The sequence below is a fragment of the Lagenorhynchus albirostris genome, chromosome 5 (genome assembly GCF_949774975.1).
Source record: "Lagenorhynchus albirostris chromosome 5, mLagAlb1.1, whole genome shotgun sequence".
Classification (NCBI taxonomy): Eukaryota; Metazoa; Chordata; class Mammalia; order Artiodactyla; family Delphinidae; genus Lagenorhynchus; species Lagenorhynchus albirostris.
In genome coordinates this window covers 72511099-72531061 of record NC_083099.1, presented here as the reverse complement: position 1 = coordinate 72531061, position 19963 = coordinate 72511099, and the positions used below count along the sequence as shown (strand labels likewise).

General features: G+C 35.2%; 1 protein-coding gene across 2 annotated transcripts in view; it reads left to right on the top strand.

Moving 5' to 3' along the window:
• Positions 1–19963, top strand: part of ACAP2 (ArfGAP with coiled-coil, ankyrin repeat and PH domains 2) — a 162999-nt gene that overhangs the window by 138963 nt on the left and 4073 nt on the right. The window contains exons 14-22 of one of the 2 annotated variants that reach the window (XM_060150340.1): positions 3408–3616; positions 3957–4026; positions 5751–5842; positions 7572–7756; positions 8910–9002; positions 10060–10247; positions 10669–10778; positions 12061–12171; positions 14386–14447. In XM_060150340.1, the coding sequence (XP_060006323.1) occupies positions 3408–3616; positions 3957–4026; positions 5751–5842; positions 7572–7756; positions 8910–9002; positions 10060–10247; positions 10669–10778; positions 12061–12171; positions 14386–14447 (1120 nt within the window). The remainder of the gene's footprint in view (positions 1–3407; positions 3617–3956; positions 4027–5750; positions 5843–7571; positions 7757–8909; positions 9003–10059; positions 10248–10668; positions 10779–12060; positions 12172–14385; positions 14448–19963) is intronic. The other variant, XM_060150341.1, reaches the window with a different exon arrangement.

Sequence of the window (19963 nt, the reverse complement as noted above, 5' to 3'; positions counted from 1 at the left end):
TAAGATCTATGCTCCATCAACCATTCATCTAATAGTTTTATAACTGAATTTGTAATTTCATTAGGAATTGCAAAATGATGATTTTCTAATTCTGTCATTCCCGTCTGCATTCCTGTGTGAAATACAGGTTTTCTTCATCAACGGAGCTATTTAGTTAGTTTAATAAAATGCTTGATTTTTTGCTTTTAATTACCACATTTGGTTGATTTATTAGCTACCTTAAGTGGGGACGGATACATGTTTTTTGGGATATCATTATACACTCATGGATTTTTGGTAAATACAGTGGGTCCCAATTAATTGCAGTAATTACTCTTTTTTCATATTCAGATTATCACAGCTTTGTCCATTAAGGGCTCTGGGTAATTGCCTTTAAAAAAATTCTCTAGTTTTTAGCGGAGTTTTGAGAGGGAACAAATTTAGGTGTGTATCCAGATCATCTTGATGAAGGAGCTAGTGGTGTTGCTGAAATACCTATGTTAGCAAAATCATACACCAGAAATAGCAGGGATTACAGGAAAAATAGGGATAGGGCCAACCTAAAAAACGTGTAAGTTTGTAACTTGAATAATTTTTGGAACTTTAGAATCTCAGTAAAAATATTGGCTTGGCCAAAAAGTTTGTTTGGTTTTAAGTCAAGATAAAAGACACATTTTTCATGAAGAACTTTATGGAACAACTTATTCACTACCGAATGAGCTTTTTGGCCAACCCAATATTAGCCTAGTTAAATTCCTAATAAATGAACACTATAATATAGAATACAGATAGGACTTAACTTTAAAAATTGGTGAGGATAGCTTAAAGGAAGGGTACAGAAGGGTTGAGGCTTTGGTGACATATACAAAGTACATAAAGATCAGAGAGAATGGTGCAGTAAACACTTTCAAGTCATAGCACATGGCCAAAATGAGCCAAGAAGAATGGGGAGATGGGTGTCATTTTCAGTCCTGTGTTCCTTGAGGTGGCCAGCCCAAGTTCTGCTGTGTTAGTGTATTTTGCTGTCGGCCAAAAGCATTAGCTAATAAAGAAAAAATTGGGACTGAACCAACATGATTTCTGCATTATATTGACATCCTTTCTCTATATGGTAATTGCTTATGAGCTAATTCACATAATCAAACATGTTTTAGTAAAGCAGATTTTATTTCTTTTTTTAAAAAATTTTAAAGTACTCTCAAATTTATAGAGAAGTTCCAAGTATAATACAAACAATTTTTTCCCCTGAACTGTTTCAGAGTAAGCTGCTAACATATGCCCCATCACCCATTATTAATTTAGTGAGTAATTCCCACAATTAGGACATTTCTCCTGTATAAGCATAGTACAATCATCAAAATCAAGAAATGAGCATTGATGCATTACTTCCTTTTAATTCTCAAATATCATTGTTTTAACAGTTGTCCCAGTAATGTTCTTTACAGCAAAAAGATGCAGTTCAGAAGCACAGGTCTCTTTTAGTTGTCATGACTCTTCAGTTTCCTTCAGTTAGGAATAGTCCCTCAGTCTTACTTTGACCTTCTTGACCTTGGTTGTATTCAAGATTACAGATTTCTGTAGAATGTCCCTCATTGTTGGTTTGTTTACTCACAAGGTTATGCATCTTTTGTAGGAATGTTGTATAAATGATGCTGTGTTCTTCTCACTGCATCCTTTCAGGTGGCACAAGATTTTGATTTGTCCCGTTATTGGTGATGTTAACTTTGATCACTTGAGTAAGGTAGTGTCTGCTAGACTTCTCTACTATAATGTTATCTTTGTAATAGTATTTTATGTGTGTGTGGGGGGGTACTTTGAGACTATGTAGATATTCTGTTCCTCATCAGGCTTTAAATTTTAAAATATAATTATATCAAGATAGGCCTCTATTTTATTCAGTGTATTATAATTCATTACTATCATTATTTGTTTTGTTTCTCAAATTGACCCAAGTTTGGCCAGTCCAGTGGAGCCCTGGATTCTGTATCCTTTTGACATGTTCCCAACAATCTTTGAGTTGTTCTCGACTTTCTAACATGATGAGATGTTCCGAGTTCATCTTCTTGTAGTTTCTCTGTACTAGCCTTGAAATCAGTAGTTTCTGCAAACTGCCCTAGTTCTTTTTCGTGGAGAATAGTTTGTAGAAACCAAGATAAGGGAATATACATGTATATATACACATTTACATCTGTATAACTTTATGTATCTATTTGTATTGAAACCATTAGGGCACCTGTTGTTATCTCCAGTCCTAATTTAATATAACAGGGTTTGTTCTAACTCTCTCCCTTTTTATATAAATGAGCCCTTTCTCTGCAGTGAGAAATCTGGCTCCCACTTATTTTTAGCAGGTTTAGTTACATAATCAGTTCCCCTGTATGTGACCAATATCCCTTCCCTGCTGCCATTTCCCACCTGCCAGGCTCTAACATCTCTCACTAGGTGGCACTCCCACTTTGTAGTTCCTCTCTATCCTCAGGCTCTCATTTCCTTTGTTGGGCTGTCTCCCTATGCAAATGCCCTCCTTCTGCTGCTTGGGAACAGCAACCTGCACAGGGTCACTCTCATTTGAGGGTATGCTCCTCACCCAGCTGAGTCCTCTCTGGCATACTGTATCCCCACACTTTCTTTACTTAGCCCCACCTAATGGCTATTGAATTGAGTTTTCAAGAAGGGCAAGACAAGGGCCAAATTATATTTCTGTTGATTTTATACTAAAACACTGGCTTGTTGAAATATTTTTAAACCAGAAGACTTTTTAGGTCATATCTTTAATTGCTTAGGATCCCCAAACTACATGTTTGTATTTGGTCGTTATTGGTATAGACTTTGTTGTTCACTTAAAAAATTAGCTTTTTGCTTATCTACCACCTTTGCTTTTCTCCTCGTTTTGCCTGAGATTTTAGACATCGTGCATTCTGTTGTTGATTCACTCGTAATTATAATTATGCAATTGATCTCCTCATAGTAAAAGGCCATATCATTTTCAGTAATTCACTGCAGTAATTGAAACAACTTGCTTGCAGTTCATTGAATACCTTGGAAAAACTTGGTATAAAATTTATAAAAATTTTGGTATTTATTTTATTCTTGAGTCTTTATAGTCTCACGTGTACTCTCTCTGTCTCTCATCCTGTGTGTTAATTTACTGTTCCCCTTTCTCTTTGCCATTTTATCTTGTACATACATTCATTGTGTCGGGTTATTTTTCAATATTAATGTGTTTCTCCCCACAAGACTAAAGGCCAATTGATGGAGGAAACTATATCTTTTCATCCTTGAATCCCCGGTGCTTAGAACAGTGCCTGGTTTAGGCCCATAATAGGCCTTCAATTTGTTGATTAGAAGCATTTGTTTGGAGCATGCAGTGTGCAACGTAGTATTACAATCCTTTTTTTTTTTTTTTTAATAATTCTTAATTCTTTTAGAAGCTGGATAAGAAATCATCTCCATCCACGGGAAGCCTGGATTCTGGAAATGAGTCAAAAGATAAATTATTGAAAGGAGAAAGTGCATTGCAGCGAGTCCAGTGTATTCCTGGCAATGCCAGCTGTTGTGACTGTGGTCTGGCAGACCCACGGTGGGCCAGCATCAACCTGGGCATCACCCTGTGTATCGAGTGTTCTGGGATTCACCGGTGGGTAGGCCTGCCCAGGATGAGAGACTTCTTTCCGTTAAACACACATTGTAAATTACTGTGTCTCATTGGTTAGAGGACCTTTCCCACTTGCCTAGTTTGACTGCCAGTGTGTTTTTGTATCTTTTATGAAGTGGATAAAATTCTGGTTTGTGAAGTACTTTTGAGGACTTTGATTCACCATTCATTATTAACTAGAAGATCTATCCCTATTTATGTATGTGTTGAGGCCTATATTAGAGACTATGTCACATTAAGAGAGAAAAATAACTTGCATAATGTGCAAATAGAGACTTGAAAGTTTTATATATTAATGCAGTCTTTTTTTTCCCCCACTTAGGAGTCTTGGAGTTCACTTTTCAAAAGTACGATCTTTAACTTTAGACACCTGGGAGCCTGAACTTTTAAAGGTAAAATGAATATTTGCTTAAAAATATTTTATGTTTTCACATAAAAGTCAAGATTTTATTTATTTATTTATTTTTTTGCCACATAGCTGTGCAGGATCTTAGTTCCCCTACCAGGGATTGAACCCGTGCCCCCTGCAGTGGAAAGGCAGAGTTCTAACCATTGGACTGCCAGGGAATCCCCCAAAGTCAGGATTTTAGAATCTGGTTTTACAAATGTGTGAGTTTCTCAGTGCTAACAGTGAATTAAATTGTATTGGAACATATCTGATGTTATTTTGGCAAATCTGGTGTTTTGTTATTGGTTTTTTAAATTGCTAAGCTTATTATGTAGCACTCTTAACTCCATGTCAGTTCACTTTTTTTTTTTTGCGGTACGCGGGCCTCTCACTGTTGTGGCCTCTCCCGTTGCGGAGCACAGGCTCCGGACGCGCAGGCTCAGCAGCCATGGCTCACGGGCCCAGCCGCTCCGCGGCACGTGGGATCTTCCCAGACCGGGGCACAAACCTGTGTCTCCTGCATCGGCAGGCGGCCTCTCAACCACTGCGCCACCAGGGAAGCCCTGTCAGTTCACTTTTTAAGGAAACCAGCACCCCTGCATTTTTATGTTTTCTCACAAATTATCTTAGATTCTGTGCCTTAATTTTATATTTTATAATTACAAAATTCTTGTTAAAAATATTAGATATTGCTATAGTGAGCTGCGTGATGGATTGGTATAGCATGTCACTATTATTGCATATTTTAGCATAACACATTTGCAAATTTACATTTTTAAGGGGTAGTAGTCATCAGACTAAGACATCCTTTTTCCTGTGTAAGGATTCATATCTATGAAAATGTCATAAATGATTTTATATCACAACTGGGTTTTTAATATTTACAAAATTTATACTGGTTAATAGTATACCCATTTTAATTCCCACCATTTAGTTTACCATACTGTAAAAAATATACGTTTGTTTAAAGCTTGTAGTGTATCCTACATTTATTTCTGTCTGAAAATTGTGTTCTTAATGTGCTTGTGTTTTTATTTCAACCCATAAATAAACCAATAATCCTGTCAATTAAGTAAAGTAAAAAGTTTTCTTTGTGGAATCACTGTGGAAACGTCTAAATGAAAGTGATTAAGTTGGCTCCTGTGGTAGAGCCCTATTTCGATAGATTCCATAAATTGTTATGAATTCAAAGGAGAAGAAAGTGGGGGGTGGTGGCTAGCAATCTAATTTCTGCATCAACTTTGCGTGTAGATATGAACTCAGTGGATTCAGTTTAGAAGCTTTGGTTGAAACACAACTGTCTGATACATTTAAAAAATATTTAGAAATACTTATAAATAAAGAGTAAGGAGAAAATAGTTTGCTTCAATTCTGAGTTGTTTAAACCTTACCGTGTCTGGACTTAGGCTTCTTTTTTCAGTTAACTTAGCAGATGTTGTGAATGTGTAGCCTTGTGCTAGCCACAGTAAGGGATAGAAATCTGGTAGAAGATGGGTGAGGAGAAACGCTTTCTTGAGGAGTAGTAATCTTCTAGGGGAGGTATTCTGGTGAAGAATGGCAAAATGGTGATATTGCTCTCAGTCCTTGTCTCCTTTTGTTTTAACTTTAAGCATCTTTGTGAAATGAGCATTTGCAGAACATGCAAAAAGAACTAAGTAGCTCTGTTTGCTTAAGGATTTATACAGTGTTTTTTAGGAAATTATTGCTTATTTTCTTTCTGCCAAACAGCTTATGTGTGAGTTGGGGAATGATGTTATGAATAGAGTTTATGAAGCTAATGTGGAAAAAATGGGAATAAAGAAACCGCAACCAGGACAAAGGTACTGTTGTGTTAATGTGTTACCTCATTCCCCCCCCACCATCTTGAATATAGCTGTTATTTTATTTCACTTTAATTGATATGTATTATTGAAGCAGACTGTTCAGAAGAGATCATTACTGCTTCTGTTAAAATGTGTCTGTGTCTCTCTTGGGTTTGTTAATTAGATAATTATATTTTACTAGTCAGATAATAAATTATAGTCTCCAGATGAGAGAGAATCTTAAAAATTAAGGCTCCAGGGCTTCCCTGGTGGCACAGTGGTTAAGAATCCGCTTGCCAATGCAGGGGACACAGGTTCGAGTCCTGGCCCAGGAAGATCCCACATGCCGCGGAGCAACTAAGCCCGTGGGCCACAACTACCGAGCCTGCGTTCTAGAGCCTGTGAGCCACAACTACTGAGCCTGCATGCCACAACTACTGAAGCCTGCATGCCTAGAGCCCATGCTCCACAAGAGAAGCCACCACAATGAGAAGCCCGCACACTGCATTGAAGAGTAGCCCCCGCTCGCCACAACTAGAGAAAGCCTGCGCACAGCAACAAAGACCCAAAGTAGCCAGAAATAAATAAATTAAAAATAAATTAATTAAAAAAAAAGACTCCACATAGGAATATAAAAACTCTTAGCAATTAAAGGAGACAAAGTTCTATTAGTGGCAGGCCTTTAAAAAAAGTTAATCTGTTCATTAATGTCTCCAAGGATCAAGTTTCTACTACCTACAATGAATAGTATCACATTGTTTGACTTCGTTCTGCAAATATTTGTTAATTATGTATTTCATACATGGCATTATTATATTGAAGAATTACAGATGAAAAGGGTAGCTTCTGGTAGGGGAGAGTACTTACTTAATTGCTCTGTTTGAAATTTTACTTCCAATTCTATATATGGAGACTCTGAACGAAGTGGCCGCCTTCAAGGTAGATAATTAGTTTTGTTGTTCATGTTATTTTTAGACTTTATGATTCTTTATATTAGGTATTAAAATTTTATTTGCCATAATCCTATGTTTGATTATATTTTTATGATAATTAATACTTTTTAAAAGTTATTGCCCTCTAAACCAATACCACTTAAATCAGATTCTTATTTTTTTGCTAAAGCATGTCTGTTTGAGTTATTTCAGACCTTGAGATATCCTATTTTAGCCAAAGACCTAGGCATTTTAGAAAGATGTAAGTAAGAAAAGGTATAGAACAAACTTGGTGTTTTATAGTTGTATCATAAATCAAAAATTTTAAATGTGATACCTTTTTTGGTCCCCCTTAAGTTAGAAATGCTATGTTGTTTTGAAGTAGTTGTCTTACGAAGAATTATGGTCATGACTAGTGATAGTTCAGTGTGTGACATTATTTATTGGAGTAAAAATGGAATTAAAGTTAACTTCTGTAAATTTTAATAGTTTCTTGGTAATGTTTTTCATTCTGTAAAAAGCAAAAGAGAATATGTATGGGAATGAATGAGCATAGAAATTAAGACAATAAGAGAGTGCCATGTTAATACTTGTGATTTTTCATTTTATTGTTTGTTTTTCATTTAAACATGAAATCATAGTTCATTAAATATTGGGAAGGAAAACATGTTGTAGAATGTTGCAAATTCAGTTTTAACTAGTATGACATTTAGTGACTTTCTTTGAAAAATTCAATATGTAATGGCTTCTTTTCAGTATTAGCCATGCTAAGATATTAAGCAGAACATCATGACATTTTTATGTATACCAACCAGACAGGAGAAAGAGGCGTATATCAGAGCAAAATATGTGGAGAGAAAATTTGTGGATAAATATTCTATATCATCATCACCTCCTGAGCAGGAAAAACAGATTGTCTCCAAAAGTTGTGAAGAAAAGAGGCTGAGCATTTCTAAACTTGGGCCAAGTGAACAAGTTAGAGCATCTCCCCAAAGTTCAGGTATTACGGTTTACTTGTTATCTATATAAATGTTTTCTTAAGCTGAAGTCACTTTCTTAATCTCTGAATTAGTAGCTGTTGTAGATTTTTTAAATGCTAAAAACTGTTTCCTTCTGTATATCCAACAGAAAAATTGGATTTCTCTGTCTTTACAACAGTTAAATTTAAGCAGTGTTCTGATAATTCACATTTCTAGGTACACTTGACCCTTGAACAACTCGGGGGTTGGGGCACTGACTCTCCGATCAGTTGAAACTTCTCATATAATTTGTAGTTGGCCCTCCATGTATGCGTTTCCTCCATGTCTGCTCTGCAGTTCCTCTGTATCATTGGTTCTGCATCCGTGGATGCCACCAATCCCAGATCATGTGGTACCGTAGTATTTAGTATTGAAAAAATCTGAGTATAGGTGGACCCACGTAGTTCAAACCTGTGTTGTTCAAGGTTCAACCATAATGTGTATATTCTTAAGGAATAAAACTGCTTAAAATGAAAGGGGAGATGGGAATTGCAAATCTGTCATGCAAAAAGCCCTAAATATCTGATTAACCACCTAATAGCCTTCCTGTTTTTTCCTCCTAAATTTTTCCCAGTAACGTTTTTTCCTGCCCTTTTCCCTTCTTATGGCCTGCTTTGTGCTTTGCTAACTTGCATGTCCCCAGTGATTGCTGTAAATAGCGACGAGGCCAGGAGGGAGTCTCTGTTCTGTCCTGATGAGCTAGATTCACTCTTCTCCTACTTTGATACTTCTTCAAAACTACGTAGTAGTAAGTACTACTCTTGTGGAGCATTCCAAGTCTGTGCCCGTGGTCATTGTGCGGTGTGGCCATTTCTCTAGATGTTACCCATTGTCTCAGAATTACACATTACTTACAGTCATACGATAAATTAACTCTTTACTACCCCTGACACATTACGGGGTAATGAGATATGTTGCGACTCTGAAAATAAGTTTATTGCCAGGCTTCATGACTGATTCATATTTTGATACGTGAAGTGTTCCAAAGGATTAAAATTGTCGTAAATTTATTCTACTGGTGGTGACTGAGATCACGTTGACGTATCAGAGCTCATTTTAAAACCTCATTGATTGTGGGACTTTTTTTCTTAATGGTGCAAACTTTAATCACTAGCTGGTTTTTCTTTAAAACAGTCAAAAGTAATGACAGTGGAATCCAGCAGAGCTCTGATGATGGAAGAGAATCTTTACCTTCCACAGTGTCAGCCAATAGTTTATATGAGCCGGGTGAGTTTTGGTGAAATTCCATGTTAATTGGTATTGTTTGCTGAAAAATGCATGTGGAAAATGCCAAGTTTGATTAAATAGTTTCTGAAGGAAGTGGTTAGTCTTTCAGAAGGTACTAAGGGGCAGTTAATACTGCTGAATGAGAAAGCAGCTATTTTCATATTTGGAAGTTCTCTCTTAGCTGTACATTTTTCTAAGCCTCAAGATATGTGTCAATAGCTAAGGATAATTTTTAATCCACGTGAATGGTATTTCTTACTACCCGTTATGTTTTTTTGTGGCTGTCTTTTCTTATCAGGAGAAAGAGATCAGCAAATCCCCCACATCCCCCCCAAGTTAGGTTTTTCTTCTGACCTGTGCTTTCCTCCTATATTCTCTCCTTTATGATTTCAGTGGTTATGATCTTGCAGAATACTCAGGATAGTAAGCATTCTTTAAATTATTTGAATTGCTTGTACTGCAAATTGTGATGATGGTATTGGACCATTCTAGGAATAAAGTGAGGTTTGGTCTAGTAGTGAAATCCTTTAGGGGTTCTTACTGCCTCTTCTGAGTCTCTAAGTCCAGGCTTATACTCATATATACCTAATTTTAATCTAATACAGAGTAATTTACCTATCCATTGGATACTGGCAAGACCATAAAGGCCTGGTGTACTAGTCGATGTATTTATAAGAGAAGAAGGTTGTGGAGAGTGATTAGTCTATAGGAAATAAGATTCCTTTGTGAACATCTCCCATTAGCTCATTTTGTTAAACTAGTGGCTTCTTATGTCACAACTTTCATACTGTGATACAGGTAAGAGTTCGCTTTTTTAAAAAGCTGTGGTAAGATACACATAACGTAAAATTTACCATCTTAACAATTTTCAAGTGTACAGTTCAGTGGCATTAAATCTATTCACACTGTTGTGCTGCCATCACCACCATCTATCCACAGAACTCTTTTCATCTTACAGAACTGAAATTCTGTACCTATGAAGCAATGACTCCCCATTCTTTCCCTCCCTCCTTGCCAAGAGCTCATTTTTATTGATGTATTTGTGTTTGCTTTTCAGAGACAGAAAGGCAGGATTCTTCTGTGTTTCTTGACTCTCAACATCTTAATCCAGGACTCCAGCTTTATAGGGCTTCGTATGAAAAAAATCTTCCTAAAATGGCTGAAGCTTTGGCTCATGGCGCAGATGTGAACTGGGCTAATTCTGAGGAAAACAAAGCAACACCACTTATTCAGGCTGTATTAGGGGTATGAATTTGTAAATTCAGGTCTTCAGTGGTAGTAGAGCATAAAAAAAAATCATAATTCATTTTGAGCATAGCTTTAGCATTATTGTTTGCTTTAAGAGATGGGATAGAAAATAGAAGCAGCAGCTAGTAGTGATTTCTGAACATCACTTTGTATAAGCTCAATTTTTTTTCTTAATGAGGGAGTTCTAGTAATGAAAGTAGTGGGTTTTGCTAGATCACAAACTGAATCCCAGTTAGAAGTAGTTCTTGGGAAGAAAATAATATAATTTATCATTTTTCTGCTTTTTGCAGGGGGGTATTTTCTCTTTTGGGGAAAATACAATAGAAAGGCTATTAGAGTAAAGTAAATACTCTGTTAATAGAAATATATTGTTGTTTGTTTGCTTTTTCTCCATTGTTATCTTCTTTTTTCCTCTAAGGGCTCTTTGGTGACATGCGAGTTTCTCCTTCAGAATGGTGCTAATGTGAACCAGAGAGATGTGCAAGGGCGGGGACCACTGCACCATGCCACTGTCTTAGGGCACACGGGGTAAACTAGTGCTTATATATTTAAGTAGATTTTATTTGAAAAAATTATTTTGAAATAATGTTTTGCTCTTTCTCAGGTTAAGATTGTTAGCTAGAGCTTATAAAGTTATACTTTCCTTGACTTATACTCTCATGCTGGAACTTAAAATTTTTAAAAATTTCATTCAGAAAAAAGATATGGTTACTTTTCAGATAAGAAAATTGCCAAGCTTACTTTGAACTTTACTAATTCTTTATATAGATCTGTTTTAGTATTTAAAACTGTGGTGATTTCATCAGGCAACTGAAGTCTGTATTTGTGTATATTTATGCATGTACATACATTATGTAGGTAGCACATACATTTTGGGAGAGTTTTGTAACTTTGTAAATTTTAGTTTTCCCACAAGGTAGTTAATTCTTATTTTGTGCTATTGTTGTGTGGCTTCTGGAGCAATATTTAGATTCACAGAACAATAAAGCCGTAAAAATGGGCTTTCTACTAGAGGGTACAAATAAAGTCAAAATATTGGCCTTATGTAAAGTTTGTGTCATAGGTCATTGTTTTTCAATAAAACATCTCAGGATCTCCAAGTCTTATTACCTGGACAAACAAGAAACTGTCCTTTTTTAATGTTTATTTTATAGCATCTTCTATTTTCATCATAGCTTATTTTGTTTCCCTCTATTAGCAAGAAGATTCAGTTCAATAACTTTATCATAAAAACTTTTCTCTACTTAAAAATGGTTATATTTAACTCATCCTTTGTATTTTCTTCATAATCATAATTATTCCCATTTTACTTTGTAGACTCCATTTATTCATTTTCATTTTTTTTCATTTTTTGTCAGTTTCTTCAAGTTATGAATATTTGTGGAATACAGCGGCAAGATTACTTCCCACTCGTTGCTGTTGTATTATCGTTAATGTATTATGATGTTAACATTGCCTTGGCTTTCTTCTTTCCCAGATAATGACCTTGAGTGATTTTTGTTTTATTTACATTTATAGTGATCTGTGTACATCTTTTTATGATATTCTTGGAGGGTAGGGACCATAATTTACACATCTCACTATGCTGTATATTATCAGGTTAAATGTGAAAATTTCATAAGATTTATAAAATGTTGATCATGGTAGATTTTTATTATTAGAGTCAATAGTCAATAAATCTTTGTAGAATGAAATCAAGAATTTCCTAATGAAAATGTTATTTCTTTAAGTAGTGCTTTTTATTTCTTAAGGTGAATACTAATTTTTTTTCTTATCGGCAATATCTCATAAACACTGTTCCCTTAAACAGGCAGGTATGTTTATTCCTAAAACGAGGTGCCAATCAACATGCCACTGATGAAGAAGGGAAGGACCCTTTGAGTATAGCTGTGGAAGCAGCCAACGCTGATATAGTGACCTTGTAAGTGTTTTCTTTTCACTTGATTATTTTCCATACACCGTATTACTTAATACAGTGTTTAAACGTAGAGTTTCGTGTGTAGGCATGAAATTTAAACTTGGTTCTTTACTAGAAGCCATTTACTTCTCTAAGCACGTTAAATGTATGAAGCACTTTACATACATGAACTTACTTGGTTCCCACCTCAACCCTGTGAGGAAGGTTTTATTATTATCAGCCTCATTTTATAAGGAAGCCAAGCCACAAATAATTTGAGAAGCTAGTAAGTGGTAGGGCTGGGATTTGAAACCAAGAATTCTGGCTCTAAAACCCATGTGCTTAGCCACTTCTGTTATACTGCCTGGCCAGTAGGAACAGAAAATCAGTAACTTTTCTGATTCTTTAACTCTCAGTACAGTACTGGGGTGGGAGTTGGATTGGTATAGTAACAGGCAATTTTTCAACTACCTCAGGAATTAGAGGATTATAAGCAGGGAAACCAACTGCATTGATGTTAGTAACTTTTGCAGTTGCATTTCCTTTGGGCAGTGATAATTAGGGGACCTGTTTGTACTTACTTTTTTAAAGAATTATTTGTATGAGTCCTCTATTTTGAGGTAAAAATATTTGTTTTGGAATGTTTGAATACAATTTAACATGACCTACTAAAGAAAGAATCTTGAGGTCTTTATTTGATTTTCATCTTAGATCAGAGTTGTTCATTACACTTGGAATCTAGGAGTGTGGTTGTCACCTACACTTTATTGTTGTGTAGGGAGTCTCAAGCATATGTTGTATGAATCGCTTATTCAGTCTATTCTGAATGAAGCCCAGCATTGCTGATTCCCTGTTAAATAAGTAGAGATAGTTCCATCTACACTACTGAATTTCAGTCACTTACAGATAGAAACTCCCTTGACTGTCTTGAACTCCTGAGCTCCCACTGAGAATTCTTGACTTGCCATATATCACCCCTCCCTGACCCCTGCCAGATTAAAACAAAACGAAAAAACAAAAGAGCAAGACATATTTTCTCTGTACTTAGCTTCTTTTCCTCACTGGAGGGGTTATTGTTATTATGGAGTCTATTGTAGGAAAATTTACATCTATTAAATCATTATAGACTTAAAATTGGAGAAAGATAAGTTATTAAAGAAAAGATAGGAGTGATATACAGAGAAATTAACCCTGGCTGCAGCTTCCCAGGCAATTCTTACAGTAATGGGCCTTCTTCCCCCAAAATAGGGTCCCAAATTGTCTTAAGTTTTCTCATTTTACTTTGTATGAGGACGTCAGTTTCACTTACAATTTTTTGAAACAGGCATCCTCTGTGAAAAGTCCAAATACCAAAAAGGGAGACTTATCTTGCTATTATTAATTCACACAATGGTTGGAAAGGAAATGGCAGGGAATTGTGGTACTTTTAAGATAAAGAAAGCCCATGTCAGATGCGGCAACTGCCAGAGAGAGCATGCTAGAAGAGGGTGACAGAAGTCTGGGAAGGCGTTGAGGATTTGGCGGCCTGGAGGACAGGCAAGAAGTACAGAGTAGGAGAGGGGCACCACAGGTAACATTTGCCTGTTTCAAAATGTTGCTTAAAGTCAGTAAGAAAATGAGAGGAAATTCTTGTTTCCTTAATCCAGTGCTACAGGTCTTCCTGCTGCCAGGATAAATAACCCAAAAAAGAATGTATAATCAATATGGTAACCATGCAAAAATCTTGGTAACCTATGGTCACTTATTATAATGTCTGTAGGTCAGAATATATCCCTAATATTTATAGATAACACGTGCTATTTATACATCTGGAACTACCGTACCTCAGGGTGAACCAGAATGAACTTATGACAGGCTATTGCTTCCATTCTATAGAAGCAATAATTTCAGCAGTTGGCAGTTAAAGTTTGACAGGTTGCTTTAGGAGCCAGGAATTCTCTGTGTCTGGAGGAAGTAAGCTGCTAGAGGTGCTGCCGGGAACCTGCTTAAACAGAAGTGAAATGCCCTTGTTAGAAGTCTTTTATTGTCTTCTCTCATGAGAATTGTATAAGATAAAATACAGTTATTTTTGTATCTCAGATTGCTGGGCCTGATAAACTAAAAGTACTTTTGTTTCAGTGGCAAATACTGGTAAAAGAAAAAATTACATGAATACGTCTTAGCTGTGTATGTAATTCATTAGTTTATGAATATTTATATTGTATAACTTATCTAAAAAATTCTTTTATTTAATTTTAGGTTACGTTTAGCAAGAATGAATGAAGAGATGCGGGAATCAGAAGGACTTTATGGACAGCCAGGTCAATATTCTACTAATAACCATACTGAAATGCAGTATAAGAAATGCATCCAGGAATTTATCAGTTTACAATTGGAAGATTCATAGTTCTTTAGCAAACTAACTTAATGCTACAGAGTTTTTATAAATTACTTGTAAATTGTGAGTTGTTAGGTATATATACTGTACTTACTGAATTCTTGGGAGTGGCTCACTCCCGAGCCTTTAAAAATCCGTAACTATTCCTATTACAGAACACATTTACTTGCTGTATCTAACTCTGGCTGCTGACTTCTTTATCTGCTGTACAGATGTCTTCCATATACATTCCAGAGAGGCGAATGGAATGATAACATATCTTTATACACTTACAGCAGCACAGCAGTCATTTTCTTTTTGGCTGTCAAGTGAATATAACAAAATTGTTTTCTTTTTGTTATTCAGGGAATTTCTATAAATTGTGTTCAGGGAAAAAAACAAATCACTATGTGTTGACATATAACAGTCAGTATGGAAAATGCCTAGAAGAAGTTTATTAAATTAAGAGTTCCGTATTTGATCTAAAAATGAGTGGAAGATTTAAGAATAAAATTTACCAGTAGGTTAAGAAGTCCATAATGCAAATGGAGTTAGTTTAAAAGGTATAGGGAAAAGGTCAAATTTTATGTTGTACCTTTGCCCCAAGTAATTGTACAATATCTGTTGGATAAATGGAAGTATTTAGAAGAATATTTCATGAGCTTGATGGATGGCAAAGTAGACGTATTCTTATTAGAGAGAACTCAGGATCAGCTCAATTCTCATTTTGAGTAATTTTTGAGTCGAGATGTCAAGAAAAGCAAGAAATGTTGCTGATCAGATTTCTTTCTTTGATGAACATATCCTGATTAGACATTCTTCACAAAGAAGAGAGTAATAATTAGATCTCCAGTTTCATGAATTTGAGTATATGAATTACTAATTTATCTGTTTTAAATTCATATACATGCTGGTTAAAAATTTTAGGAATTCATGACTAAAATAATTGAGAATGTTCAGTTTTAAGTGAGTATGTTTGATTTTTTTTCAATGACTACTAATATATTATTTTAAAAGTGGCTTGTGATATCATCTATCTTTCCTGTTTAAGTATGTTTTGAAATTTCTGCACTTTATGCTAGCTTCAGCCATTTACTTTTATTTTAGCCAGATTAATATATAACTAAGATAAATATGGGACCATTCCTTTCTCAGAGGACTGTATTTATGACTTATTTTTGGTCTACTTTAATAGGAACAAATAAGAACTTTGAGAATAGAGGCACTTCAGCTAGATACTTCTAATCTAGGGTGTCCCACTTTAATCCTATGGATCAGACAGTACTACTGACTCATGATGTACCAAGATGTAAGAGTGCTGATTAAGGGTGAAGTCTCAGCGTTAATTCTGAATTTCACCCATTTGTTTTAAACTTGAATGTTAGACTTTAAATACATTATAATTTTGTAACAGATATACACTTAAGTGATAGTATTACTAGGCCATTTTTGAGGCCTTTATGTTTAAGCACTTTAAAATGAAAATTATTCAAAGACTATGACCTGATTCGTGAGGTAAGAGTGAACTTCAAGATTTTAAGTTAAACAGTTTTTTTTTTTCCTGATATTTTAAGTGTAAATGTTTTCTTAAGGTGTTTGCTGATGAAGCTGCACCCAGCTGATTAGTCAGAAGGTCGGTGGGTGACTTTTCTCTGGAGCTGGGAAGCTTGGAAGGACAGGTCTTCTTATGTTCTTGCAGCTTCTAGTTCCACCTAAACTGCTCGGGCTTCTGCCCCCATCTAGGAGCATTCAAATGTCTCTTTCACTGTCATTTTATGTATACGTTTATGAGTATATACCTTCCGCTCAACAGTAGAAAAACAGATTTTTCCAATTTATTTGAATGAAAATTTGAAGAAAAGGCTTATTTAAAAAAAAAAAAAGCTTGGGCTTCCCTGGTGGCACAGTGGTTGAGAGTCCGTCCGCCTGCCGATGCAGGGGACACGGATTCGTGCCCTGGTCCGGGAAGACCCCACATGCCGCAGAGCGGCTAGGCCCGTGAGTCGTGGCTGCTGAGCCTGCGCGTCCGGAGCCTGTGCTCCGCAGCGGGAGAGGCCACAACAGTGAGAGGCCCGCGTACTGCAAAAAAAAAATAATAAAAGTAAAAAAACAAGCTTTCCTACCACTCAAATTTTAGCTTAGAAAAGATTAAAAAATAGATCAGAAGTCTGGAAATGGTATATCAGCAGAATAAAATGAGATTCTGATTTGGTAATAATTAGATTTTAAATTCATTTGGGGGTCTCGTAGTTAAAGCAGAACAACTTTATACTTATACAGATGACATGGTAAAATGGTTCAGCAATTGCTCTCTGGCTTCTTTTCCTTTGTGAGTCTTGGGAGAGCAGATATTTTTGCTCAGGCAGCAGGTCTTTTTTCTTCTCTGCTTATCGCTGTAAATTTCCCTCTCATAGATTTTGGTTGGTTGTTTTATCTAGATCCTTTTTTTGTTGCCTAGCAATAGAAGGAAAACTTCAGAATTCTGGGTAGTTTTAAAAGGCGGGTATTTTCAATTTTTTCATTATGAAGAGCCCTACCGTTAAAAGACTCAGATATAATCTTTGGGAATGATGGACCTATGTCTAGGAAACCCCACTTTTGAACTTTCTGTCTACAACCCTATGGACCTGAGACTCCCTGTTTTTTGCAAGGCGACTTAAGAGCACACATTTCCTGAAGGGAAGATGTATCCTTCTTTGTCAGTTCCCACAACTCATAGGACTGGGTGGGTGGGTGCAACATCACGCCGTTCTCTCAATTGTTGGAAACCAGTTTGGTGGTTCCCACAGTCTCTGGCTCTGTGACTCCTCTTGATTGTTGGCAGAGTTTCTCAGCCAGTTGAAAATCACTGCTTTAGTGAACCACTACTGGTTACGTGAGTATGTTGCTGATGAAGATTGATCATTGATCTAATCAGTTACAAAAAGGAAGCTGTAATCAGCCCAGAAGGGGCAGGATCATACACTGATCACCTGGGAGTAGGGTCTCACAAGCTGTCATATCTTTGAGGGGAGTACATTTTGAGAGCAAAATTAGCAAAATCTTGGATCATCACTGCTGTTGCAGTGCTTATTCTGAATACCAAAAATCAAGAACTGTTTTAAGCTATCAGTGGAAATATAGCAGTCCACATTTCAAAAAACTCAGAACTGTCCAGGCACATGGAAAAGTTAACTTTCTGAAGAGAAATAAAATGTGATGAAGTAATTTAAAGAATATAACTTAGTATTACAAATATTGGGTGGTTAGTTGTTTACTGTTTATAATAGACTGTTAAATGTACTCATATGAACTTTCCAGGGCAACATATTCTGGGTCATTGTTTATGTATTGTAGTGTAGACAAGTTATATTTGCCGTGGGAAACATTCTAAATGATGAAAATTGTATTTAAAGAATCATATTGAAGTTCAATTTGTGTTAACTATATTAAATATCTTAGTCACTATTGTTATCGTAACGTTTGCTTTTTGACAACACATTTTGAGGCCTAAGAAAGGTATTATATTGATAAGTCCCTTAATTAACATTTGGTTAGAAACTGAATGTTAACAAAAAGTTTTGTGTATGTGTGTGAAGGTGAGACTTCCTTTTGTATTGTATTAACTCTTTTAAAATGTATTCGGTAAGTGAAACCAATGAGTAGTGTAGCACCAACACTTTCCTTCAAGGAAGCATTTAATTCAGTGAATTAAAAAAATCTTATAATTTGTTTTGCATGGTACAATGGTTCTACTAAAATGTACTTGTGTAGTAGATACTTTAAAAACAAAAACTGGGAAACCACAAAAAGGAAAAAAAAATCTCACAACCTGTTATACAAAATATGCATTGCTAATAGTAGAAGCCATATATTGCCATTGTACTGTTGTAATACTTAAGATTGCTCACCTGGTGCTATCTGTAAACTATTTGGCATTAGCATCTATTAGATACTTCTTCCTATTTCTTCTTGAATGTATAATGTGTGCCTTTTAAGTTATTTCTGGTGTTGAATGGTAAAATCAGTGTGGTATTTTTGTATTATAATCTGCACTTTACACTTTCTTCGAAAGTAAAACTCCAGACTCTCCAGTTTAGATAGTATTTTTAAAATATTTATACTGTTTACAATAAATATTTTAAATATTTGAATTCAACATCTAAGAATAAGAAAAAAGTTTAAATATTTTATATGGTTTGTTAAGTGATGTTTAATGTTTGTCTCTTCTCAGTTTATTTTATATCTTTTAGAGTGGCTAATAATGGGAATAGATTGTAGTTTGTCTTTTAATGTGGGGTAAACTTTTATGAAATGAAACATGGGTGTAATTGAATTGTCTTACCCATTGTTCCACCATATCAACCTTTATTGTTTTAGTAACAATAATATGAGTTAGATGTTACTCTTAGCCAACCTATTAAGATTCTCTTCTTACCATATTTTTTCTTTTTAAAGTAGATTGATTGATTCAGGTCATGAGAAAATTTCCAGGGCTAAATGAAAAACTACATAGAGATTTTAATAACTTGCTTTTTACATTGACTAAATATTAAATGCATTAACTTTTTTTAATTGAAAATCTTGGTTTATGCTATTAGACCTTTTACTAGATCTGTATCCCCCTCCCCCAGATTTTTTCTAATTCTCTGGCTTTTGGTATGACATCTGTTGCCTCAAAAAAATCTCACTTTTTAAAAGCTGACAAAACTTACTGCACTATTAACAACAACTGTAGCAATGAGTGTATAATAAGATGGATGCAAGGTATCTTATGGGGAATAATTATAAAACCATGTTCCAACACTAATCATCTAAAACAGTATTTGACAGTCTAAATTCTGTTTTCTAAATCAGAAAACAGAATTATGCCCAGCTTCTGCATAAAGCTAATATGTTTAACAGGAAGCATTCATGATGAATGATTCATCTTGAAAATAAGATTTCATTTTATACAAATCTTTTGTCTGAGGAGTTAGCCTTTATGTGTGTTATATATTTAGTTTTTCATTGCAAGAAAAATAGTATTCAATCCACTATAATATCAGTATCTACAATCTTCTCTACAAGCATATTTGTGTGTATAAACATTTGTATTACTCTAATTTAACAGATGTCTTTGATATTTATTCCCCTTTTGTCATAGCATCCTTGCTCATATGACCTACACTAAATGAAAAACTGACTAAATGTGAAATGATTTTAAAGTCATTTTCTAGGCTTTATTTTATAAGCCTAGTAAAAAGTGGATTAGGTGCATTAGTTTGAGTTAAGAATTAAAGTTTGAGTAAAGACTTACTTTTTCACATGCTATTTAAATTAAAATGCCTTTAATTAAAAGATAATATTAAAATATGAGGCTTTTTTTCCCACATGGTTATTAGTTTTGTCTTGCTAATAACTTGCATCCAACAGAAACATTAGTGTTTGTTTTTGGTCTTTTCTTTTGGCCTTGATCAAGGGAAATATTTATTTAAAGAA